Source organism: Dermacentor variabilis, chromosome 2 (genome assembly GCF_050947875.1).
Source record: "Dermacentor variabilis isolate Ectoservices chromosome 2, ASM5094787v1, whole genome shotgun sequence".
NCBI classification, from domain to species: domain Eukaryota; kingdom Metazoa; phylum Arthropoda; class Arachnida; order Ixodida; family Ixodidae; genus Dermacentor; species Dermacentor variabilis.
Genome location: NC_134569.1, coordinates 265,797,024 through 265,824,738, shown reverse-complemented (window position 1 = coordinate 265,824,738; position 27,715 = coordinate 265,797,024). Strand labels below are relative to the sequence as shown.

Sequence of the window (27,715 nt, the reverse complement as noted above, 5' to 3'; positions counted from 1 at the left end):
TATAACGTGCCTGGCGGTACAAACAGCCTCGAGTTCGAGTTAATGACTTGTGCGTTCCATTAGAAAGGCCCGGGACTGAGCTCGTCAGCATTAAAGAATCGTAAGCTTCCTGCTACTTGAGACAGGCCTGTTCCCTTGATCTCTCTTGTTGCCTTAGCATCAACGTTATTCACACCATGCTGAACTTCGGCCGTGCCGCTCATAGGGGCGGGAAAGTTCAATGCAAGTCTTCATTTTTTGCTAATGAGTCACCTTTACCAACGAAGCTGCAGCTTATGCATAAGACAAGTATTAATTTATTTGCAGACAATATTTGTGTCGTAACGGAGAGAACAAAGGCAACACCCGTTCACAGTTCGTCATCTTCTCGCCCTGCCCGAAGTCCGAGCGCAACAGCCTAAGGGCGTCTCTTCATTACAGTGCTTATGCAGAACACCGTTCTTCAGCTCAGCTGAAATGCACGCGGCAGTTGTATGCTACAAAATATGTAAATGCTCCTGTGGCTTAGAAAGGTGAATGTTTGGGATAGCTGATTTTCCATTTTAGATTGCGTGGTACAGCGCGAAGCCGGGACAAAGGATGCAAGAAAAATCAGGGCAAGCGCAACCACCTGTGGCCCACTTGGTAGTGCATCGAATTTTTGCGCTGATGCACCGTGGTGCCATGAAACTCCTAATTTTTTGTGGATAAATCCCCCTTCTCCGCCTATTCGCTAAGAAACCAGCCAGCCGCGCCAAAAGCTGGGGAAGTACGCAAGGATAGCCTTCCTTAAATATATTTGTTGAAATGTGCGATGCGGTGCATGGCACGCAGCGAACTCAGTCATTAAGTTAAAGTATTGAAAAGGTTAACAATAAACAGCAGCTAGGCTTGTCGCATTATACCATGTGTTCGAGCTAACGTTACCAAGCTGTTTGACGAGAAAAAAAATTTAGGGAACAACTTATAGCCATTTCATTCTGTGAAGGATAACCAGCACAGCTATATTATGTTGACTGTATTACAATTCTATTGATTTATATGATTATTGCTATACTGATTGAATAAAGACGCAGACACTAACTTCGTGGTTGTTATCACCTTTATTATGCCTCGTTCGTTGCCGCAGTGGCCGTCGCTTTGTGGTCGCTGTGGTACACCACGGTCAGGTGTACTGCTACGCTAGACACGTTCATGCCAAATGTTAAATCTATACACGACCGGTGTCATTGTGATCGGCATATTGACGTCCGTATAGCATACAATTCCAAACCGTTCCATCAGGAAGAATACACTCCACTTGCCGTTGGGGCAAGCTAGGTCGACGATAAAGTCGGCAATTGGCTGGTACACCATGACGTTCTATTATACTTTCGACCCTTCATTGGGAGCAAAGGAGCTCCGCCATCCCGTGTTTTGAATATGGCCATGAAGGTAGTGCGTCATAACATGGTCGTTAAGATGGTAAAATTCAGAAATAACATTCACCGCTCTTGCCCACGGACACATTTTTCATCAGAACCTAGCCATATACAGCTTCGCTGTAAAAACAAACACAGTGCAATATAGAGGTACAAGGCTTACTGTGTTGACTCCTGAGTGGTGTGAAAATTGAACACAGTGGGTCCTGATGTTGTAACTTGTACCGTGCTTCTTGTTTTATTTTCTTTAAATAGGTTAACTAAAGTTAGCTTGTACACCCTATATATTTTCACAAGTGTACCATATTCTCTATCCTGAATATGTGGCAATCAGCATAAATAATTATTTCCTCACGCCTTTCTCATTATGTAGACATTGAGCTGGTTGAAGATATTTCCTATGGACAACATACTTGTTTGCCCCTGAAGCAGATACAGCTTCTATGAACCTGTCCCATATACTATGAAGTGTCACAGAAATGTTGGTAAAGCTTATCATAGTGATTTCTTTTTCTTGAACGCATGGCGACAGGCGAGCGTAGCACTGGGTGAAGGCTACATGACCACAGCGGGCACCATACGCCACGACAAGAAAGCTGGCCGACTGCCCGACAGGCACAGGGTGTACGACTGCCTTAACAAGTGCGACAAAAATCCGCCCTGCGCATGCGTCAGGTATGTGCAACACTTCATCTCAGGCTAGGCAGCCAACATTTCCCGACTCATGGGGAACCTTTGCATGAAAGTACAAAAATCAGCCGAAAAATCTACATGGCCATTATGCGCTACAAGTTAGGTTTGAATTGAATTCTTCAGTTTTATGTGCAAAACCACGAGTTGATTATGCGAGACGCCTCAGTGGTGAACTCCGGAATAATTTCGACCACCAGGAGACAGCACGAGGCAGGGGCGTTTCTTCTCCCCCAATGAAACGCGGCCGCCGTGGCCGGGATCAGATCCTGCGAGCTCGAGCATAGCAGAGCAACAACGCAGCCCGTGAGTCGCTGCAGCGCGCCCAAATTAGGTTGCGATGACATCACATGCATGTGCAAGTGATAAATGTGCTGTATAAAAGTGCTAATGTGGAATGGTTGGCTGAACATGGACAAAAAAAAGAGCTCACAACGGGACAACACAGCACCCGTAAGTGGTCGTGCTCTGTCAGTTTCTAGTGTTCCTCCTTTCTGTGATAACATTATTTGTGCAGAATAACAGAAGTTGAACAGGGGTGCTATGCAGGATGCGCCGAGTTTGGCGAAACTCGGGATCTTCACGAGCTCTGGCGACACCCCAAGATGAAAGCACAAATCGTACCGAGACACACTTTATCTTTCGACAAGCCTCCAGTTTCATTGGTTTATCTAGATTCACTCTGGGTGGCTATCATTCCTTGGGCGTTGCCTTCTGGGCGGTCGACAAACTAGGGCTCACGTGATCATACCGTCGGTGCATGGTCGCGCCTTCTTTCACTTGTTTGTCGTTCTACCGAGTGCATTACACGCACAAGCGAGTTATAAAACAAATGCATTTGGTACAATATTATTAGTTAGTTTAACGTGGTTTAAAAGCATTTTAAAGTTTACAAGATGTACACTGAATGTATATCCAACTAAATTGTAATTTAGTACGCTTCGCATTATACCACGAGGGAACGCTGTGGTGGGGTCATCACTTACATTCATCGGGCGAGCATGGCGGCTAAGCATCGGAGAGGACAAGTTTAAACAAACTCGTACAACGAGCTTGCAGTGCGCGACGTAGTGATCAGGCTGGATGATGACCACTATTTCTTGTATAGTTCTGCTCCTCCGTGAGCAATCTTTCCGTGCACCCAGAAAGACTGCGAATAGCTTAGGCGATTTTACAGATCGCAACGCGCACCTACTGTTCACTGCACAATCCTGAATAAACAACTTATCCGGTGCTGCTTCTGTGAGTGCGCCGAGTTCCTCCACTCTGCGTGACTGCGAGCGTCACGAATATTGAATAGTGTGTGCAAAAGGAAGACAGCCGATATAGCTACGATGCGACAAGGAGGTGGTGCCGACAATGGATCTCGCAACCAACACAGTGAAGGAGGCATCGACAAACTGCAGATAAGTATATTTCTACTGTTTCATATTTAGTATAATATTAATAATAATAATAATAATATTTGGGGTTTTACGTGCCAAAACCACTTTCTGATTATGAGGCACGCCGTAGTGGAGGACTCCGGAAATTTTGACCACCTGGGGTTCTTTAACGTGCACCTAAATCTAAGCACACGGGTGTTTTCGCATTTCGCCCCCATCGAAATGAGGCACACCGTGGCCGGGATTCGATCCCGCGACCTCGTGCTCAGCAGCCCAACACAATAGCCACTGAGCAACCACGGCGGGTAGTATAATAATAGTGCACGGATTAAGTCCCTTTCGTAGTAACGAACCGAATCTCCAGAAGTTTAAAAAAGGCATTGAGAGCCAATGAGCGTTTGTGCTTTTACATGTACGTGGGCCCGCGAAAATATGGTAAAGATAAAGGTAACCTTCACTAACTTAGTGATATAACAGAAATTCATCAGTGACATTCAGCCCGCAGAATCTATGAGAGTATCTTTATCCAGGTGAAATATCAATAGCAGGTACTGATATAAAGCAGGAAACTTATACAAAAATTTCATGGGTTGAACTGCACATGGGAGGCTATTCCGAATCGTGATCGCCACGTTACCGATTATCTTTGAAAAATGTTTAAAATCGTTGCATTCTACCGGTTATGCAATATGGGACATGAACCTGGAGGTTAACAAAGAAACTTGAGAAGTTGAGGTCTGTGCAGAAAGCGAAGTAACAAAAATTATTGGAGATAGCATTAAGGCAGGGAGACAGTGGCGTGGTAAACCGTGGCAACTGATATGCTAGTTGAGATTATGAAAAAAATGGAAAGGGTGGGCAGGCTATGCACGTCTTCAATCACTTGTTGCCAATTTGTAACAGGTGATTACATAAGTGTGACAGAATGGATATCAAGGAGAGAGAACTGCAGCCGAGGATCGTAGAAATGTGCGTAATGGGACAAAAATATGATTTTTGTAGGCATAGGATGCAATCAGCTCGCATAAGACGGGATTGTAGGGGGCGCCATTGATTTTGGGGTGAACAGAAATAGGTTTGTGGGGCTGACAGTAGAGACTCGTGAATGTGCGAGGACACCTCAGCTGTTAGAACACTAATAAATATTACAATTGGCTCTGAAAAAAAACAACCTGTTATGAAAAATAAAGTAATGTTGTCCCAACAAATTGTTTTATTTTGCATACACTAAAGGCTTCCACAGTTAAGGGCAGTTAGTACCAATAGTGCAATGAGCATTTTTATTTGTAAATAATGGTTTATATGCGATTGATTCATTCCAACAATCCACTTTTTCTGCAGCAAAACATTCTGTTGCTGGAGGCACTCAACCGCCTGGTGGCAGTAGGCGAGCGCCAGGCACATGCTCTTGAGTGTGGCAAGGTCCAGAGGGCTGCTCAGCAACAGTAGCATCAGTGCCCTCACTGCTTTCTAGTCGAACCCCAAGAACACATCTTATAAAGGAGCTTTCAGTTTCTTATTTTGTTTATTATTCAAGAGCATGAATAAAATTATTGCAGTAAACAATGTGCTGTGCATATTGGGACACTTGTAACATGCACTTGATGTCTCGTCAAAATGGGCAGAAACGTAAGACAACCTGTGCCACTATTGGACCATGTAAATGAAAAACACACTAATGCAGCATATACGTCATTGTGCTGTTTGTTCTTTCTGTGTGCAAGAATACAGTGGGCGGTGGTTAGCCACAAGCTGAACGGTGTGTGTATTTCACAATGAAAAGTCAGGTAACGGCATGACCTTAATAATGCTATCACCTAAAGACTGTGCACATGAATGCAACACTCCCCGATTTAAACGTGCCATTACATGCATCTTCGATACCACATATTCTTTAACAGTGTCATATATTTGCATATACAAATTTTCACACAGCTTAAGCTCATGCATAGCTCACTTGTGATGCATCCATTTCATAGGCCAAATAATTGTACACTTTGTCCTTTTCTGTTGTATAAAAAGCGGCATCCTCTAGTCGGATACAACTTCACAAGACAGGAGAGGCTCCGCCTAGATGACCAAAGCGCAGCAGCCGATTGCCTCCTCGTCTAAAGAGATAGTCCCTCTCCAATGAGCGGCTATTAGTGCGTCCAGCGGCACGACGTCAGTGTAGAGTATGTGCCCATTGGTGCAGGCTTGTGTTCACCTGCCATTGAAGTGCAAGTTCTGCGGCCTCCTAAAGTTGTATCCGACTATAGAATCACGAAATGCCTTGCACTGGCTGCATAGACCTTAGCAACTTGATAGCACACAATGATCAGGAACAGAAATCTATAAAGGAACTCAAGGAAAGCTAGCTGGCCACACTTCCATTATGAGGGGCTGTAAACAGTTCTCGCCAAATATTCCCATGACATCCTTGAAAAAGAAGTGGTGTTTGTCACTTCAGAATCAAAAACAGATTACAGTGAATGTTGTGTACCACGTTAAAACAAACTGAGCTTGGTTATCTCTACAGCATGTAATGGAAGCTTGTGCTTCACATAAGGAAGAAAGTGCTCTGTCCAGTACAATTGTCGAGTTCGCTGTGGCACCTATTATGTCATTAGTGTCAAGATACAAATTTTCAAAAGCCATTCATTTCACCATTATGTTTGTATGACGGTTCTTTGAATCAGTGCTTGTATTACATGAGCAGGTGGATTTGAAAGCAAAGCTTTGTTTGCAAACCTCCAGACTTCCATAATTGTGTGGCAAGGCACTGGCACAGTGTCGAATAGCTCAAGCTTCCTCGGTCCGGCCCCAAAGAGGCCCAATGCTCTATTTGAAGTTGGATCGTGCAACAATTCGACAGCACACCAAGAAGAGTAACACACACCACAGAGCGTTCTGCTGCGTGTATTTCTCTTCCTCGGTCCTTCACCAAAGAGGCCCAATGCTCTATCTGAAGTTGGATCGCGCAACAATTCAACGGCACACAAAGAAGAGTAAGACACACAGCAGAGCATTCTGCTGTGTGTATTTCTTTGCGTTGCGTCCCGTCGAATTGTTGTGCAATTCAGCTTCAAGCTTCTATACCAATACAACGAGTCTTCAACCTCACCAATGATCTAGTTATTAAGCCACAATGGCGCACGTCTTTGAAATGTCCCAACACGAATTAGCTCTCCAACAAATCACCACAAGCATAAAATTTTGCTGCACACGTATATGCACGTGCCATATTCTGTACCACTAAGCTCGCAGGAATCAAAGGGGCAAGCATTAACCAGCCTTACTGCTGCCTTTACCATCATCATCATGACACCAATAGAAAGACAGTGCTGCGTTTCAGTAAAGGGAGTGCTGGAGGGAAAGGCGTGACAGCGAGGGTTACAATAAAAATAGCAGTTACAAAACATGTTCAATGCCAAAATATGCTGGATATCGCTCATCGTACTTTGGCATTGTGGCAAGCTTTTACACATTTGAGCATGTCACAGTATGGGTAATCATTGCTCTAAAGCTGTACAAAAGGTCTGCAATCTTTATTTTTATCATGGTGGGTTAAAGACCCACTTTTCATTGGCATCTGCACCTAATTTCTCCCAATATGTAATTTTGCCTTGATGGTTCACGACATCATCACGCACACCGAGTTCTGCAGAGCATTGGATCTGCATTGTTCTACTGCTTAAGAATTAGAGCCCCATTATGAGAGGAAAATACAAGATTTGTCCATACAGAATAACGCTGGCCCCCCCACAAGAAAATACACGGAACCACTCGCACATGCACCAACAGTGAACACAGCAAACACTCTGAAGTAGTTTCTTCATGCAAGCCAGTGCACTAAGATTCTCAATGCATTTTCATTTTGCCATGAATGCATAGGCACAACTGGCTTGGCGCGACATCCGCACCTCGCACTGCAATGAATTGTGCAATGCCTTGCTGTTTCATAGCGTGGCCGATAGATGACGCATGACCAAAATTCAGCATTATGCATACTAAGTAACTTGTACTAAGTACTAAGTAATCTCATAAAAAAACCCAAGATTTTTTATGAGATTAGCATTCACGGGGTACTTCACACAATTTGTGATAACCATTTATCTGTTTATACTTCATTAACCTCTTCCCCCAAAATGTGAGCCATTTGGAAGGCACCCTGATAGACAAGTAGAACAATCGGTAAAAAGTCAGCAACCAGCGAAAAAGTCAGTATCATAGGCTGCCGCATGTGTGATGTCGGTAACACAAAATTTAAGTCGGCTACACAGAAGTGACAAATTTGGCAATATGGTGTGTCTACACATTGCTTCAATGCTAATCACAGTAGCGCTGACATTGGCGGCACCTTAATTCCTACGTACGTTCTGTCGACACACCCGACTACGTTCGTAATGTTTCCGCGAAGTAAGAAGCGTTCTTTTATAAATGCCCGCTCAGCCGCAGTCTTCGGGAAAGCCAGCCACCGCTTCCGCACTACCGCATCATTAAGCGCATCAGACATCTCTGACACAGAGGCTCACAGTAGTTTTATGACGTCCAATGTAGTGCTCGGCGCCGACGCTTCCCTGAAAACTCCCAGTCCCGTAGAAACGGAGGGTGCAGAGGAGTTGCTCTTCGACGGTGAGCGAATGAAGCCCGCCACGCTGTCTCCACAGACGAGAGTCTTTGCCTAGCTCATCACACAGCCAGCGCACTGATGTCTTCGACAGGCCAAAATGACGCTGAAACTCCACGGCGGTCATGTACGTGACCGGGTCCAGACGGTCATACTGACGCTTGCTGCCGCTGGCTGCAATAACACAGGCTGCTGCTGCCACCGCCATGTTCCCGAGTTGAACTCGGAGGGGGTTTCGCGATGTACGAGTTTAGCACGAGTTCGCCTGTCAATCAAAGCCAGAGGTCACGCCCCGCGCGAGGCATGTAATTCTTGTGCGCGCACCCACCACGGTTGGGCCACGCCCAACTTATCTTTCGGCAACAGCGACGCGGTGCCGAGCTGATAGGCATCAACAATATTCACCACCGACATAAAACACGCACAACGCACTGTCATCGGTGATATACTGCGCAACACTATCAGAAACAAAGCGTTGACTGTCGCTGGCTTATGCATATATCTTCTCGGGCTGAGATGGCCCCACAGCACGGTTTCATTGCCTGCATTGTGGCGACGTAGCGCACAGTAAATAATTATCGGCACGTCACTGTAGCTGCTTGCAAGGCGTCGATGCGCCGAGGGTGACGACGATGCTGAGGAGTGCGTATCGCAGCAGTCGTTTGAGATGGCTGCTCTGTCATCGGTGATGTATCGGAGCCACAACGTCGTAAACACGATCAGCGGCCGAGAATCGCTCGCTGTTCTAGACCCAGTGCAACGGCATTTCTTTATCACAAGCACTGAGCACTCAACAGTTCCAACACCTTCCTCAGTTCGAAGTCTCATTTCATAACCGCACACAAGAGCCCTCACCTGCCAAAATGCGATTGCTGCGGTGTCCTTACGATATCCTTCTGCGATCGCTGCTGGCTCCAGCATAAGTAATCCGCAAGCACCTTGGTGCGCACTAAACACTCAAATACTGCGTACATGCGCTCAGAGGCACTTTCAGTGGGCAAGCGATGACAAGCGATGAATTGTGTCGATGGGAAGCACGCACTTCGCAATGCATCGCCGAGGCTTCGCGCACAATGATAAACTGCTACATTTTCACTAAACTGCGTCACTGCGGGCACTACGGACCGCCATTTTGCAGCGACAGCCGTTGCTCCCGTATTTATGACTAGTGTGTCGTTTTCAGTTGCTAAAGCGGGGGCCTTAAGGCGCCTGCGATGAACAGCCGTACCGCGGCGCTGCGTTTTTATTCCCCAAATAAAGAAAGAGTGGTGATCACTGACATTATTGAGAATAGCACTGTAGCGCCCCTAGGCGACTACTCACCGTATGAACCGCCTCGTGCGTGCGACCGGTCCAATGTATCCACTTCTAAGCTTTCGCCTCACTGTCGCCACTCGCGGCAAGAAGTCCAAAATTTAATAGTTTGCTCGATCTCCGTTTGTCATCAGAAATTTCAAGCATTGAAAACGAAAAACAGACACTTAAAGAAATAAAAAAAAATTACCGACGATTACGTTACTTCCTAATGCGAAATTTGAGCGCAGCAAATAAGCTGTTTCACCTTTTGGATAGATTGAGGCAAAGAAATCGAGCAACACATGTATGCGCTATCACATAATTTTTCTTTTATTTTTCACACGTATTCCTTTAACAAAGACTCCACTAACAGTTCTTGACAGTCATGAAGGAAGCTTTGTGGTCGGAGAAATAGACTGATATATGTTCGACTTGGTACACCAATGCTTGATTCTCAAAGACGAGATCTATACAAGTGCCTCGCGAGGTTGTCACAGCCGTGGGGGAAGCAGAGGCTAAGCGCCGCCGCCGAGAAGACCCTGCCGTTCGCGCCGCCGAAGCGGAGGCTCATCGCCGCCGTCGAGAGCAACCAGCAGTAAGCGAGGCTGAAGCAGAAGCTCATCGCCGCCGCCGAGAAGACCCTGCAGTTCGCGCCGCCGAAGCGGAGGCTCATCGCCGCCGTCGAGAGCAACCAGCAGTAAGCGGAAGCGGAGGGGGGCGGCGTGTACACCCAGCGGCAAACGATGGGGGCAGAAGCGCGCGCAGCAAGCGGACAACACGATAAAGGGAGGAGGGAAGAGATAGCAGCGACTGACTGATGCCGCTGACGGCGATAGTGAGTCAACCCCAGCTATCCGCCACACAAGAACAGGGGGGGGGGGGGACCCTTTCCTCCTCTTTCTGCATGGCGGCGACGGTGTTCTATGCAGTCACGTTATCTTGACTCTCTAGCGGCGTCAGCGGCATCCAGCGGTATCAGTCGGTCGCTGCTAGCGCTGGGGGGATGAAAGGGGTGCGGAGCTGGTTACGAGGCCGACGACGACGCCGACGACGACGCGAAACCCAGGAACGGACGCCAAAGAGCTGCGCTCTAAAATGTTCGTTATTTTATTTGTTGTATTTTAACATTTCGTTTGAACGAAAGCGTAGATGGAAGAATGCGCCGCATCTACCCTGTTCGCATTCGATCGCGGATAGATAGATAGTTGCCGAAAGAGGAGGCACGCCCTTGACGCGCCCGGGAAAGGCGTGGCAAGCGGCTCACGGCAAGTGTGCAGGCAGACGGCGGGACAGCCACGGTATTGCTAAGTTGCGATAATCCGTTGATAACAATACGCGGCGCTGGCGCGTTTCGTTGTGCAGCCGTCTGCGCTTGTCAGTGGAAGCAGCGTGCCGCGCAGGGTGCGCTCATGTTGTCATACGCGGCTTTTTGTCTACATATTTTTTTGCCTGCAGCCTTTGCGCGTTTCACGCTATCTCCGTTCACTGACTGCCGTCGAGCAAACTCGGGTGAAACTCGGGTGAACGAGAAACTCTGCGCATCCTGCATAGCACCCCAGATCTTGAAGTGCACTGGAACGTAGACCGAATGATACAGAAAAGCAGAGAAAACGACAGCTCTTCATTCTCAACTGGACATCTTTAGTGAACATAAATGCTTCATAGTTAGGCACACAATTTCTTGCGCATGCGTAACGAAGCATAGATGCAGGCTAAATCAAGACCTACCACCAGTGACACAACGTGGCTCACTAAAAAATCAGCTTCAACATTCTAGAGAGGTATAATACATAAATGAGCGTCCTGCGCCAAATGATAACGTTGTAACTGTTGTAAATGTCTAAAAAACAGCTCTTGATTAGAACCGGAAAAAGAAGATATGAAGTATGCGTCTCAGTGCCTCCCCCATAAAAAAGCATCGTCCCGATGCTGGAAAGAAAAGCGCATACAAAGAAGCCTATGCAGACACGGAATAATTGAAGATTTGCACTTCGTTCCCACGTAAAAATCTTCACACGCACAACATGGATTGGCTCATGTTGTGCACGGCACCCCTGTCATTGCGTGACACTGTCGGGCGTGAACTCATAATCTGAGTAACATTCAACAAAACTTGTTGCTGAGCTACTTTTTTCATCACTTAAATGTTATGGCGGTAAGCAGATGAGGGCGACGTGAGACACAGATGACACATACGGGCGCCCGAATATGTCGTTTGTGCCTCATTTTGTCTTCTTGCCGCCTGTAACCTTTGCACATAAACCAAGGGTCCACTAGCAATAATAATATTATTATAATAAAAATTTTTTTCTTACATACATTCACGTTCCAATTGGATATCCAGCCCGCATAAGCAACATTGCTCGCGTGCGAGGGTTGGCATTCGGTAGGCGGTGCTAATGTGTGTGCACAACGAATTGATAAAACACTAAAAAGTGAAATAAAAATATTTCAACATGCAAAAAGATTGTGTAGTGTAATATTGAAAGGCGTGCACACACCATGTGTATAAGCTGAATTTAAAACAGTCAGTGACATTAAAAAACTTCGCAGTCAGGTTTGCATAAAGATGTTCCAATTGGTAACAAAACGCAATAAAGGTGCATAATTTATAGCCATCCTCTGAATGTGCTCCCTCATTGTATACATGTTTAAATATTCTCAAAGAAAACATTGACAAATCAGGGTATTAAATATCACCCATGACCGTAAGAATGATTTTATTTATAAGATCCTCTGATCGCATTATCCTTCAATGTATTAAAACTAGGCAGTACGTAGAAAGCACGAGAGGCAAACATACTTTTTTATCTGACGCAAGCACCGAGATTTCACACTCAAGCTCTTGAACTTAGTGGAAAAACAAATCTTACCTATGGCCTTAAGTTTACCTTGTTGCTCGATAAACAAAATGCCCTACTGGTACCTGCACACAAAACATCCTCCCCATGACCAAGTGTGCCATAAAAGAGGCTATAGGCAATTTTTTTACGATGGGGTTATTTTCAGTGTACTAGAAGAAGCAACGCCGTAAATTGTTACTCCGTACTTAATGATCGATTCACCAAGTGATTTGTAAGACATTTTACGAACAGCCGCATCGCACAAAATCTTTAGGGCATACATATGAGCGCACACAGCCTGTAAACGCCTTGCAAACTCATCAGTGTGAACATTCCATGTTAGTGTGTCGTCGAGGCGTACACCGAGGTATTTTGTGTCTCTTACCAGAGTTACCGGAGAAGACGAGCACTCATTTCAGTCACTGGTGTTGATATAAACAGGGCAAATATCCCTAATTACTTTATAAGGATATTTAATTCTCAACAAATCAATCAAGTAGTTTAGCCACACCATGCTGCAGTACTCGAGCGGCTTACTTCAAGAATATATGGCATATAACCAAAGCCGTGTCATCACTATATAAAAAAACTTGTGGTTTTATTGGTAAGCAAGCAAGATCGATTCATGTCGATATTAAGCAAAAGTGGTGTCCAGACAGACCCTTGTGTCATACGTGGTTTAACACCTAACGAAGTGCGTGCGTATACGACTACCTACAACGACACATTGCTGTATGCATCTTAGATAATTTTTCAAGAAGTTAGTAATACGGGTCTTTGAAACCACAGCTGCTTTCGTGGGAGTAACAGTTTATGATTTAAAGTGTCAAAGGCTCTTTGTAAGTCATCGAAGAGACTCAATAAACATTGTATTTATAGAGTTCGTTACTGATGTGGTGATTAAAGTCTTCTAACAGGCCTATAGTACTCAATCCTGAATAAAAATTAACCAGTACTGGATTATTAAGGCTCAAACTTTGAAATAATGAGGCCGTATTGAGGCTGGTGACGTGCCTTGCAGCGAACAGAAATTCATGCACCGTTTTGCTGCTACAAACTACGGCTTTTTCGTTCAATGGACCATTTGACGTTTGCGCATAAAAAGATCAAAAATAGTCTCTCGGCGGAGTACGGGTAGCGTTTACATCTCATAGAAAATAAATCTACTAGACTCTCCAGAGCCCTTCTTGCCTGGGTGAGGTCAAATCAGTACCAATTGGCATTGAACTCGAGCAGCAAAAATACTGATGTGCAACAAGAATGGGGACTGTGCAATTGTCATCGGTGACGAGGAAGACATTGTCGCTGTATATGAGTGAGGCTCGTTGATGCATATTGAGATGTACGTGTTCACTTGCATTGCAATGGCACACTTAGGGTGTAGTTCCCTGCAAGTATTATTTAGTGAATTAAAAGAGAGTGCAGATACACCACTTCTTTCCATTTAATTGCTCTAGCTATACAAAATAAAGCAACAAAGCTTGAATGTTTGTTTTGAAGTTTGGATCAGGTTTTACTGTGGTTCATCATAATCAACATCATCAGCCTGCTCTGTGTTCACTGCCGGACGAAGTCCTCTCCACACGACCTGCTGTTACGCGCACTCAAACACGCGAAAGTCCTCCAAGTTTCCAAGCACGCATTATGTACACAAACGGCAGGCTCGGTGGCTGCGCCACGACACTGTCGTCTAACCCGCTGGTTTTCGCCATGTAGATGATCGCCGCTGCCCTTTCGCACGTGCTACTGCTTGTTCTCGGACCCCCTCGGAGCATGCGCCATTTTGTGACCGGTTTTCGGATCAGCCAGGCGTCGCACATGACTGCGCCTTTCCGGTTACCTACGTACTGCCAGCAAAGCAATGGATGCTCAATTCATCGTGGGTTCCTGCATCGACATCGGCGCTCTCCAGCTCGTCCACTATAAAAGACAGCCTACCGCTCCGGCCGCTCTGTGGGCTCGGTGGCTGCGCCACGACACTGTCGTCTAACCCGCTGGTTTTCGCCATGCAGGTTGGTACAAGGCACAGCCTTTTTGCTAAGAGGTGTGGCGAGTATTGTCTGGTGCAGCTTCCGAGCCCCCATTGCTGCCTTGCTCTTATGGGTGAATGTGTGGAAGAGATTCGCCGCTTACTAATACTCTCTGGCGACGTTGAAACTAACCCGGGACCCGACACGAACGTTGTGTGGAAAGAATTGCAGAAGATTTCAGCCAGTCAGAATACACTAATCAGTGAAGTTAAAGGCTTAAAAAGACAGATTTTAAACACTGACAGAATTCTAATGGATCTGAACAAACGAATGACCGAACTGGAACATCATTACCAGGCCATGATACCACTTTAAAATGAATTAGAAGCTGTCAAATATGCCGCTGCTCAAACTGCCAGCGTGAGATCCGGCCTCGAAAATCGCCTAGACGATGCAGACAACCGGTCCAGAAGAAATAACCTAATTTTCTATGGCCTTCCTAATACTAACCCAAAAGAAACCTTTGCACAATCAGAAAAGTTGATCATTGATGAAATCACGGATATCATGAAGGTAAACCTTGAGTCCAAAGATATCGAACGTGCTCATCGCCTTGGACGCTTTTCACCTAACCGGCACCGTCCCATCATTATCAAATTCGCGTCATATAAAACGAAAGAATCGGTCCTGTCTAACGGCCGCAAACTGAAAAGCACAAATTATAGCGTGAGCGAAGATTTTTCACCCGCAGTTAGGAACGCCCGAAGACATCTTATCGCCTACGCCGAAAGTCACTCTATGCCTTTTTCCATGCGTTTCAAAACGCTCGTTATGGGTTCCCAGCGCTATGAATATGACGATTTGACGAAATCAGTCAAAAATATTCAGTAGCAATCATTGCACAAAATTCAGGCAGTTAATAACCGCCCTTCCGCCGCTAAGAAAAACCTTTCCCTATCTATCGTTTACACTAATGCCCGCAGTTTCATTCCCAAACGTGACGCAATATCAAATCTCGTGACTTCATCTAACAGCAACTTGCTAGTTATAACGGAAGCGTGGCTCACAAGTGAAATTAGGGACGATGAAGTAGTCCAAGACTTGCCAAACTTCGATGTTTATCGCTGCGACCGACAAGGGACACGCGGGAAGAGGGGGGGGGGGCGTTCTTATTGCCTGTAGTCGTGAATTATCCTGTACACCAATTATTATTTCTTCGAACATAGAAATACTATGGCTTCTTATTCGCTCTTCCCCTCGATATGTCCTTCTAGGTGTGTGCTACAGGCCACCTACCAGTAATCCAAACTTCTCACCAGAACTTAACAGTACTTTATGCCAGATTACAGTAAGCCATCCTAACGTTCATATCCTTCTGTCCGGTGATTTCAACTTTCCCATTATTGATTGGAATAACCTAACTTCCACAATAAATAACACTGAGGCAAAGGATTTCATCGACATCTGTTTGAATTTTAACTTAACACAGCTTATCTCAGAGCCGACACGTGTAACGCACGACTGCGCCAACATTTTGGACCTTATATTTACTGACCATCCAGAGACATTATCATCGGTTACCTACCTTCGTCCTTTCAGCGACCACAGTGTAATTCATGCCACATTTGACTTTGCCCCAGCACCCCGTGTTCTTTCCAGCAAAACTATCAACCTGTATGAAAAAGCAAATTTTGAAGCTATAAATGAAGAATTACGCAGTTTTTTTGCAGTCTTTGAAACCTCATTCAACGAACGATCTGTTCAAGACAACTGGGAACTGTTTAGAAATAAAATGAATGAACTAGCAAACAAGTATATTCCGAAACTAACATTCCGTGCGAATCATCAGAATCCCTGGTTCAATAACAATTCAAAAAGGTTGGAAAATAAGAAAAAAAAAGACTTTTTCGTAGTGCCAAGTTTAAACCAAGCCCAACTTCATGGGATAAATATTACGCCGCTGAGAGTGAATACTTACGTGCTGTCCGCAATGCCAAATGGTCTTTCTTCAATAATGACTTGCCCAAAATGTTAACAGACAACCCCAAGAAATTTTGGAAAGTTATTAACCCTAGTAACACACGCACTGTAACTCTTGTTGATGATATGGGTGAAATCGTGCCTCGAACTGCGTGCGCACTCATATTTAACAACGCATTTTCGTCAGTATTTTCTTATGACAATAACGTTCCATTGACTAATGTCCCCTGCAACATAGTTTCTAGCATGCCGAGCGTGGTGTTTTATCCTGATGGTGTTTTGAGCATAATTAAAAACCTCAAACTTTCATCCTCAGCAGGTATAGATGGTATGAACTCTAAATTGCTAAAAAATACAAAATATGTTTCTTCATCATTGTTGTATCTTATATTCTCGCAGTCACTTTCTACAGGTTCCATGCCTCACGACTGGAAGGTGGGAAAGGTCATTCCCATCTACAAGTCTGGTAATAAGAACACACCGCTAAATTATCGACCCATCTCTCTAACTAGTCTTCCTTGCAAAATCATGGAACACGTAATCTACTCCCTGATCATAAATCATTTGGACGCGAATCATATTTTTTCACTCGGCACAGCATGGGTTCCGCAAGGGTTTCTCTACCGAAACGCAACTAGCTCTATTTCTACACGACTTACATATAAACCTTGACTCTAACCAACAAACGGACGCTATTTTTCTGGACTATGAAAAGGCCTTTGACAAAGTTTCTCACCGCCACTCACTACTAAAGCTTTCTTCTTTGAACTTACACAGTGACGTACTCAAATGGCTAAAGCATTCCTTACTGATCCCTACCAATTCGTTTCTGTAAATGACGAATCATCCACTCTTCTCCCTGTAACTTCTGGAGTCCCTCAGGGATCAGTTCTCGGTCCTCTTCTTTTTTTAATCTATATTAATGATTTAACCCAACACGTATCTCGTAAGATACGAATTTTCGCCGATGACTGCGTGATTTTACCATCCAGTTTCTAATGCTACTGACGAAAACACCTTACAACAAAGTCTTCTAAAGGTGTTTATTTGGCAGAGCTCGGGAGCAGCGCAACGTCGACGGGCAGGGCAGTCACAGCTTCCAAGCACGAGAGCCGTTGCTGAGCAGGAGCGCTCGACCCACTAGCGTTTAGAGCCAGTAGCGCTGAACCCACTAGCGTCTCTTCTACAATCTCTTCGCTACAACCACCCCCCGGGAGCGAGAAGGGAGCCGTCCGGCGACCTAACAGCTCGTCACGATGAGCGGGTCGTAGTAACGCTTTAAACGGTCGACATGGACAATGTCTCGTCCACGGCGGCGCATGTCTTCAGATGGCTCAACTGGTTCGATGACATAGTTTACAGGAGATGCGCGTTCGAGAACACGATAAGGGCCTTCATACTTAGGGACCAGTTTTGATGAGAGGCCAGGGGCAGTTAAAGGGACTGAGGGCCACACGAGCGCTCCCGGATCGAAGGTGACCGTGGCAGTGGCGTCACCGCGAGTGCTCCTCTGGCGCTCTTGATCATCGGAAGTAAAGGCCCGTGCGAGGTCGCGGCACTCTTCTGCATGCCGGACCGTGTCAGAAATAGGGACGTACTCGGATGCATCCGGCCGGTACGGAAGAATGGTGTCGATGGTGTGCGAAGGGTGTCGACCATACAGCAAGAAATAGGGTGAAAATCCAGTGGTGCTCTGCGTAGCGGTATTATACGCGTAGGTGACGAATGACAGAATGGCGTCCCAGTTCGTGTGGTCGGAGGCAACGTACATTGAAAGCATGTCGCCGAGCGTACGGTTGAAGCGTTCTGTGAGGCCATTCGTTTGAGGGTGGTACGCCGTAGTCGTACGATGAACAACGTGGCACTCTTTGAGAATCGCTTCAACGACTTCCGACAGGAAGACGCGTCCGCGATTGGTGAGCCATTCTTGGGGTGGACCATGCCGCAGGATCAATCGGCGAAGCAGGAATGATGCAACATCGCGCGCTGTAGCTGCTGGGAGAGCAGCGGTTTCAGCGTATCGTGTAAGGTGATCTACTGCCACAATGGCCCAGCGGTTACCAGCCGACGTCAGGGGAAGTGGTCCATACAAATCGATGCTAACGCGCCCGAACGGTTTGGTAGGGCAGGGTAGAGGCTGCAGGCCAGCTGCCGAGAGGTGGGGTGGAGATTTTCGGTGCTGGCAGTCGGGGCATGAACGAACAAACTTTTGAATGTAGTTGTACATTCCTCGCCAGTAGTAGCGTCGTCGGAGGCGCTGGTAGGTTTTGAAAAGTCCCGAATGCGCACACTGTGGATCAGAGTGGAACGATGCGCAGATTTCAGAACGCAGGCTTCGAGGTACAACTAATAACCACTGGCGGCCGTCAGAGGTGTAATTGCGTCGATGAAGCAGGTCGTCGCGAATGGCGAAATGGCGAGCTTGACGGCGCAGTGCACGAGTGGTTGGCTGCGATGACGGATCAGCAAGGCAGTCTATGATGGAGGCAATCCAGGGGTCCTTGCGCTGCTCAGAAGCGATGGTCCCAATGTCGACGGAAGAAACGTCAAGCTGGGATATTGCGCAGCAGGCATTGTCGTCTGGCAAAGGAGAACGTGAGCGGGCGTCAGCATCAGCATGCTAGCGTCCGTTGCGGCACAGTACGCGGATATCGTAATCCTGTAAGCGAAGCGCCCAGCGGGCGAGACGGCCTGAGGGATCCTTCAATGACGACAGCCAGCATAGTGCATGGTGGTCCGTGACGACATCAAATTGGCGACCATACAAATAGGGCCGGAACTTGGTAAGCGCCCAGATGATCGCCAGACATTCTTTTTCCGTGACGGTGTAATTGGTCTCGGCTTTAGTAAGCATACGGCTTGCATATGCCACAACATATTCAGGAAACCCTTCTTTGCACTGTGCTAAGACAGCGCCGAGGCCAACACCGCTGGCATCTGTGTATACCTCAATAGGTGCCGTTGGATCGTAGTGGCGCAAAATGGGAGGAGACGTCAGCAAACGACGGAGCTTAGTGAACGCCTCGTCGCACTCGGACGACCACGAATGGAGAGGTCCGTTGCTGCCAAGGAGCTTCGTCGGGGGTGATATGACGGCGGCGAAATTGCGAATGAAGCGCCTGAAGTAGGAGCACAAACCTACAAAACTGCGCAGTTCTTTGACGGACGTCGGTTTAGGAAATTCAGCTACGGCACGAAGTTTGGCTGGATCGGGGATGATTCCATCCTTCGAGACGACATAACCTAGTATCATGAGGTGCCGCGCTGCAAATCGGCACTTCTTTAGGTTCAGTTGAAGGCCAGCGTTCGCTAAGCAAGTCAAAACATGCCGTAGGCGTTGAAAGTGCGTGGTGAAGTCAGAGGCAAAAACAACAACGTCGTCGAGATAACATAAGCACGTGTGCCACTTCAAACCGCGGAGGAATGTGTCCATCATGCGTTGAAAAGTTGCTGGCGCTTTACAAAGTCCAAACGGCATGACGTTAAATTCGTATAAGCCGTCGGGTGTGACAAAGGCTGTCTTCGGCCTATCGACGTCAGCCATGGGTACTTGCCGATAGCCGGAGCGTAAATCTAGAGATGAAAAGAATTCTGCTCCTCGTAGGCTATCGATGGCGTCATCAATTCCCGGCAGCGGGTATACATCTCTGCGAGTGATCTTGTTCAGGCGGCGATAGTCTACACAGAACCGTACCGAGCCGTCTTTTTTCGTAACAAGGACGACAGGGTCCGATCACTTCGCGGCGAAGCATATCGTCCACTTGCTCATTAATCACACGACGTTCCGTGGCAGAGACGCGATATAGTCGTTGCCGCAATGGCGGTTGGGAGCCAGTGTCAATATGGTGCGTGACAGCAGACGCCCGGCCCAAGGAAGGTTGCTCGACATCAAAAGAAGAACGAAATTCTTCTAAGATGCGCAGAAGCTGCGAACGCTGAGGTGGGGTGAGGCCATCGGCAATAGATGAATCGAACACAGCTGTGGGCAAAGGGTCGGACGTCGAGAGAAAACCGAGCGCGTTGTAACTGGCGCAGGACGTGTCTTCGGGAACATCCGTAATTTGTACGGCGTCGATCACTTCCACGTGGCCAAGACATTCGCCTTGAAGCAGCATCACAGGGTATGAGAAGGGGTTATAGACAAAAATAGCTGTGGAGCCCTGTTTGACGTTCACAGTCCCAAAAGGCAGCAGCAGACGTTTTCGAGTGTAAAAGCGGCCTGATGGAGAAAGTAGTGCGATGGCGTCAGAGAGGCTGCTGCAGTGCATTGATACAATCACTGACGAGTTGGGAGGAACGTTGGTGTCGTCCCTGACGAGTAGTTTGTTTGCGAAAGAAGCATTATCGGCAAGCGTCATATCTGAGATCGGCGACAGTTCTAGTTCGGCCCGTGCGCAATGAATGACGGCATCGTGGCGGGCGAGAAAGTCCCACCCCAGGATAACTTCGTGGGAGCACGAGGAAATCACAATAAATTCGACGGCGTATGCAACGTCCTCGATGAGAACACGAGCGGTGCACGCCGCAATCGGGTGAATACGCTGTGCGCCTGCTGTGCGGAGGGCGAATCCAGCAATGGGCGTCGTAACCTTTCGAAGGAAGCGACAAAGCTTTGCGTCCATAACTGATACAGCGGCTCCGGTATCCACGAGGGCATATGTGCGCACACCGTCAACTAACAAGTCCATCACATTGGTCGGGATACGTTGAGGACTTCCGCGTTTTGACGGCGTCGCAGCCCTTGCCTCATGGACTGCGACAATTAGTTTTCCTCATCCCGAGCTTCGGGACGAGGCCGCATCGGTGATGGGGAGCGTCGGCGTGGAGAAGTTGAGCGGCGGATGTTGGCGGACCGGCGAAATGGTGGTGATGCAGCCCGAGGTTCGTCGTCGTAATAAGGGTGCGGAGAACCCGCCATAAAACTTGGCACATATGGTGTAGCGCTAGGCGACTGCACACGATTACAGGGGCGTGCGACGTGGCCTGCATAGCCGCACGCAAAACACATCGGTCGATTGTCCGCTGCACGCCACCGAGTCGTTGCGGCAAGTCCCATCCATATGGAACGACGCGTTGGACGTGGCGGCTGGTGAAGTGATTGCATAGCAGGCTGTTGTCGGGGCATAGCGAGGACTTCGGCATACGTGAGAGGTCGCCGTTGAGGGAGTTGTTGAGGCTGGGTGACGACTTCCGCGTAGCTGAGTGGCACTGCCGTCGGGATCTGTTGGGGCCTGGCCATGACTTCGGCGTAGCTGTGAGGCGCAGCCGCAGGAACACGCTGGTGGTGCTCAGGCAAAACCTCGTGCAGTTCTTGCGCTTGACGCGGCGGAGCGGAGGCGCAAAGCTTGGCGTAGGCGCGTGTACCAACTGCGGCTGTGCCACATCCATCAACGAGAGTTGCCCGGCAACTTCCTCGCGGACGAACGCCTTCATTTCTGCGAGCAACGCTGCCTGGTTGCACATGGCAGCCAAACCAGCGAGGTGTTCGTCACGCGGTAGAGATTGACGGGTCAGTGACCGCTGCCTGCGGAGTTCTTCATAGCTCTGGCACAGTGTGACATTTTCAGCGACAGAGCGTGGACTTTTGGCCAGCAACATGTTAAAGGCGTCGTCTTCTATGCCCTTCAGAATGTTTCGGATTCGATCAGACTCCGCCATGGTCGAATCGACTTTCCTGCATAGGTCCAGGACATCTTCGATATAGCTGGTGAACGTTTCGCCTGGCTGTTGAGCTCGTTCTCGCAAACGTTGCTCGGCACGCAGCTTGCGAACAGCAGGGCGACCAAACACATCGGTGAGGGAAGTCTTAAATTCCGACCATGTCTGGAACTCTGCTTGATGGTTGTTATACCACAGGCTGGCCACTCCAGCGAGGTAGAACAGAACATGGCTCAATTTGGCTGCTTCATCCCACTTGTTATGGTCGCCTACCCTGTCGTACGCCGTGAGCCATTCGTCCACGTCAGTGTCGTCCGCTCCAGTGTAGATAGGAGGGTCGCGATGACGAGGCACCCCGGGACACGCAGTGGGTGCAGGAGGAGGCGTTTGCTGGGAGGCGTCTTGGGGCATGGTAGATGGTAAGGTACGGGACCGGAGTTCCAGGATCATCGTCTGAGGTTACCCCGCACACTCCACCAATTCTAAAGGTATTTATTTGGCAGAGCTCGGGAGCAGCGCAACGTCGACGGGCAGGGCAGTCACAGCTTCCAAGCACGAGTGCCGTTGCTGAGCAGGAGCGCTCGACCCACTAGCGTTTAGAGCCAGTAGCGCTGAACCCACTAGCGTCTCTTCTACAATCTCTTCTCTACAGTCTTAAAAACGTGCAGTCTTGGAGTGAAAATTGGCTGATGACTCTTAATCCCAACAAATGTAAACATATATATTTTACCCTTCGCCGTAACCCTTTCCTGTCCTGTTATACTACAGTAAACGTTCCCTTAGAATCAGTAGAATCATTTAAGTACGTGGGCGTCACACTTTCTCGTGATCTCAGTTGGGGTACGCATATTTTCAACATACTTTCATCAGCTAACAGAACTTTTGGCTTCATAAGACGACACTTGCGTGACGCCCCGCAGAACGTAAAGCTCCTAGCTTTCAAATCCCTTATCAGACCGAAAATTGAATACGCATCACCCATCTGGAATCCATATCAAGTCTATCTAGTCAACGAGCTCGAGTCCTTTCAAAACCGCGTCGTCAGATACATCCATTCATCCTACTCATACGACGTAAGCGTATCATCCTTAAGAGCAAAATCTGATCTACAGCCCCTTGCACGTTGCCGCGCTACTGCTAGCCTTTGCCTCATTCATAAGTTTTTTTACAGTACCTTATTTCACGAGCCATATATCACACCACCCGCACGCATATCGCTACGAACTGGGCACCCATTACAAGTCTTACGCCCACGCTCCCACACAACTATTTTTTCCTCGTCTTTTTTTTCCCGCACAGCATCGGATTGGAACGCCCTTCCCCGCCATGTAGCTGCAATCACTTGCCCGACATCGTTTCTCGAAAATGTGTCCTTCTTGGCTAATCAATAACCTGCTTTTTCACGCGTTGTTATTTCTGTTTTTATGTACTTGCGAAAATGTAGCTTCCATGTACAATTTTTTCTGTATACCTGTGTTTATATTTGCATTATCAACTGTACCCACCCCTTATGTAATACCCCTAGCAAAGGGGACTTTAAGGAAATAAAACTGAACTGAACAAACGAAGATGTGGTAGTGCGTCCTTACTTGCAGGTTGCTTCTTGAGTGCTGTTTTGCTCGCAGGATTTTCTTCTGCGACTAGCAGTTATCAAATAGTGCATGCAGTTGCAAATAATATTGGAATGTGCTGCTTGTTATCCGCTCCCATGAGTTAGCGTGCCAGATTATTTTTGACGACGTGCTGGCGTTTTATTTATCGTTGAACGCAATCTTGGAAGTCAGCGTTGACGTGTAGCATAATTCTGCTTCTTGAACGAGATTGCTCTCACAGTGAAGCGTTAATTACATGAAAATTAAAGTAAATATTTGACTAATTGACGCGTGTTCTGGAATTACTTTTTAAACTAATTACTTGAGGACATGTATTTCAATTTATGCATTATAGCCGGTGACCTTTAACGTTTGACTAATTCACGCTTCTTTGTTAATTACATTTGAAACCAATTAATTTAGTTAAAATTTGCGCATTTGAATTTATGCATAATAGCCTCCAACTTTTTAGACTCGTATGTAAACCAGTTTCGAGGTACTCGAATTTGCGACAAAAGCATTGGTGTGACGTTATCTTCCGAGCGTTAGTGCATAAACTGGCGTTTTATTCAAACAGTAAGCGGACCAACTGAATATTTCGCGCCGAGTTTGATAACGCTTACCTCAAAACTGGACCTAGTTTCAAAAATAGTTCTAAGTGAATATTTCTCGTGAAATCACTGGGTTCAATTGTCTTCAATTTATGATATACACTGCAGTGATTGAGAACATACACTTTCTAAGTGTTGTATATTGGACCAAGTGTTTACGCTGGGTGCTGTTATGGAACTCCGTCACCACCGCCAAAGTACATCTCAGTGTTTTATGCATACATGTTGCCGCTAAGCACTAGGAAAGTTATTATAGCTGGTTTATTTTACCTTGCTTCCATTGAAAAGAGAAGTAACCCTTGCGGTAGACTTAATAGACGACTCTATTCGTGACATGGCGATGACTTGCCACCTTAGTGAAGCGCTCTCGAGAAGCAGAAGAGTATGCATTTGACTGGTTGGTTCACGATTATGAGCAGTAAACAGCGCTAAACAGCAGGACCATGAGAGGTACACGGACCACAACGCTGACCAACAACCCAGTGCCTTTATTCTGTCAGTCAGCATATATATACTCTTCCACCGCTATCTCAACAGAAATTCAGCATGCACAGGGGCGATAAACTGCAGCCTATGAGATAGGAAGGCTATCTCCTTTGGAAGGAGAGAAATGGAGGAGCGGCTTATACATGCTTCGCCGCTATTATCAATGTGAAAGGCTTCGGAAGCAAGACGTACGCAATCATCATGGTATTTTGACAAATAGGTCACATCTTTAAAAGACGGCTTGCAGCCGCACATTCCAATAATATTTCGGGTTTTACGTGCCAAAACCACTTTCTGATTATGAGGCACGCCGTAGTGGAGGACTCCGGAAATTTTGACCACCTGGGGTTCTTTAAAGTGCACCGAAATCTAAGCACACGGGTGTTTTCGCATTTCGCCCCCATCGAAATGCGGCCGCCGTGGCCGGGATTCGATCCCGCGACCTCGTGCTCAGCAGCCCAACACCATAGCCACTGAGCAACCGCGGCGGGTCCCGCACATTCCAATACAGGGATAATTGACTATGTCTAGCCTGTTCTTGAACCCTGTTTGAGTGTTCGCGCATGCGGTCATCAATGCACCAACGAGTTTGACCAAAATAGAAATGCTTGCAAGAAAAAGCAATCTCATACACCGCACAGTCACAACAGCCAACAACGAACCTCTGCCTGTGCTGCTTTTGACACCTTTCTTTTTTGTTGTTCTCGGTGAGACGATTGACTTGGTGGCACAGGCTACCTAACTTATTTCTCGCAGTAAACAACAACCTAACGCCTGCCCTGTTGACAACCATTTTGAGATTATGTACAACCTGGTGCAAATATGGGATAACTGCAACCATTTGCCGTGAGTTATTCTCAGATAGACCAACTGCTCAATATTTTCTTTTAAGGAATGTGGCGAGGCTTTCAGCAATGCAAGTTAAGAGCGGTAATAGGACACCAGCGAGCTTCAGCCTGCCTACTTCCAATTCGAAGCTTGCATCTACTTGGTGGTCACAAGACCTGACCTGATGAGGGCTGCATTCATGTAAGATACTGCAATACCGCGCTTAAATATCTTTGAGTGCGCGGAGGAAAGAGGGAAGGAGGATCTTATGCGACCGAGAAGCACAACTCTCAGATTGAGGGTTATGGTTGCTTTTAAAGATGTAACCTATTTGTCAAAATACTATCATGGCCCTCCACGTCTTATTTCCGAAGCCTTTCACATTCACAATAGCAGCAAAACATGTAAGCCTCCCCTCCATTTCTCTCCTTTGGAAGCAGATAGCCTTCTGTAAGGTCGCTGTGAATGTTCGCCTTGGTTAAACTCATGTGTGTATTCTTTTTGCTAGGTTGAAGTGCGGGCTTGCTCGTCCTTTCTGGGGTTCTCTCTGTGTGTGTTTATTTGTTACCTTGCAATGGTGTACTGCTGGTTCCCACGCAAGCCACTTCCCGCGAACGCCTGCTTTGGGAAGGCTGGGGCCGGACGCGGTTCGGCGGAAAAGGCAGCGGCAAGGGTTCTTGGGCACTCGTTCGGGCGAGCGCCATAAATCGCTCAGCGCGCCACACCGCGGCATCTGCAGAAGGGAATCTTTGGGGAGTGTTTGGTTCGGGCCGAAGCGGCGCAGGTGGCTCGAGTGGTTCAAGCGGCGGCCACCACCTATGTGACGCACTTCGCGCCCATTGTCCCGCGTATGGGTGTGAGAATGTGCACGGCTGTGCGGGCAGTGTGGTCGGAGATTTGAGAGACCAGTGAGCGATCTCGTGAAGTGCTCGATTAGAGCTACGGACTGCCCCGAGGCATTTGCGCAGCCGCATTCATTCATGTCAAATCGCTTTCATTATTTACTGTATACCCAGTGAAACTGCTAATGAATGTCTGCTAATAAATCCAGTTAAACTTTTGACATTTAGCATCTTTAGACCCGGAATTCTGAAGCAGTGAACAGTGCAGCGGCTTAAGAAAAGCCGAGAATGAACGAGAACACCAAGAAAGACGAACCCGGCGGAGGAAAAGAAGTGAAAAGCTTACTCTTTTCTATTTCATTGATTGCAATTTATTTCCCCTGCCATTGCTGAATTTCTGTTGCTTTTGTGCTTTGAGATAGCGGTAGAAGAGTATGTACATGCTGACTGAAAGAATAAAGACACGGTTGTTATTGAGCGCTGTGGTCTGTGTCCTTCTCTTCGTCCTAAATCAAGAAAGGCGCTCACAGATGGAATAGTACACGGTGGTATAAAGTTTGTAAACAGGGATAAGGTGCCTCAGCAAGGCTGGCCAACGTTTCAATAGGAGGACCTATCTGCGTGAAAGGGGGCCTCGTTATCCTCGGCATGTTAGTTTTAAAGTGTTAGTGCAGTGACGTCACGTGCGGGTGTTGGCGCTGGCCGCTGGTTTTAAAGGGAGAGACTTCTTCAGAGGTAATGAGCGCTGTCGTACGACGTCTGTGAGCTTCGTTCCCAAGACGAGGGGACAAGAGCGGGAGAGTGGGAACGCGGTGGATAAAAGAAAAGAAAGAAAAGCAGTGAAAAAAATTTTGAAAATCCGGGGCGACACCAAGAAGAAAGAAATATAAAGAGAGATTGAACAAGAAAGAAAAAAAAGAAAGAATGACGGGGCATGGGAGGGCGTAGGACAGGTCAGAGGTCAGAGATGTCGTTGGTGGCGTGTTTTTGTGGCATTAGAAGAGCCGGTCAGGCGGTCAGTGCGCGAGTAACACAAAAGACAATTTTTTTTCCTGCCTACTACTGAACTGAACATGCTCTTTCAGTTTTTTACGTTTATATCAACTGTACGACCCCTTCTCCCATGTACACGTCCCGCGTGCACGTCACCCTCCTATATGTTATTCCGGTTTTGGTTCCCCGCTGTCTTTTCTTTTTCTTTTTTAATATATCTTTTTAAACACCCTCACCAACACATTCCGAAGTCAATATTACTTTTTCAGCGCCTCAACCCAGGCTATCGCCATTTCTGGATGCCGCCGTAACAATACCTACGTTGAACGACTGGGGCAATGCCACTTGAAAGACCATGCCGCTGCCTTTCAGTCACCCCATATATTGCACCGCAGACTCCTCGTCGCCATCTTAACTACTTCAAGATTACTCGACGTACTGCTGCTATGCTACTCTTTCAACTCAGTTTCGCGCACTGACCGCCTGACCGGCTCTTCTAATGCCACAAAAACATGCCACTGACGACACCCCT

At 47.2% G+C, this 27,715-nt stretch overlaps 1 protein-coding gene across 2 annotated transcripts in view; it reads left to right on the top strand.

Moving 5' to 3' along the window:
- Positions 1 to 27,715, top strand: part of LOC142573285 (uncharacterized) — a 533,382-nt gene that overhangs the window by 214,658 nt on the left and 291,009 nt on the right. The window contains exon 3 of one of the 2 annotated variants that reach the window (XM_075682921.1): positions 1,933 to 2,075. The exons of the other annotated variant lie outside the window; for it this stretch is intronic. Within the exon in view, the coding sequence (XP_075539036.1) occupies positions 1,933 to 2,075 (143 nt within the window). The remainder of the gene's footprint in view (positions 1 to 1,932; positions 2,076 to 27,715) is intronic. 2 annotated transcript variants of the gene reach the window in all.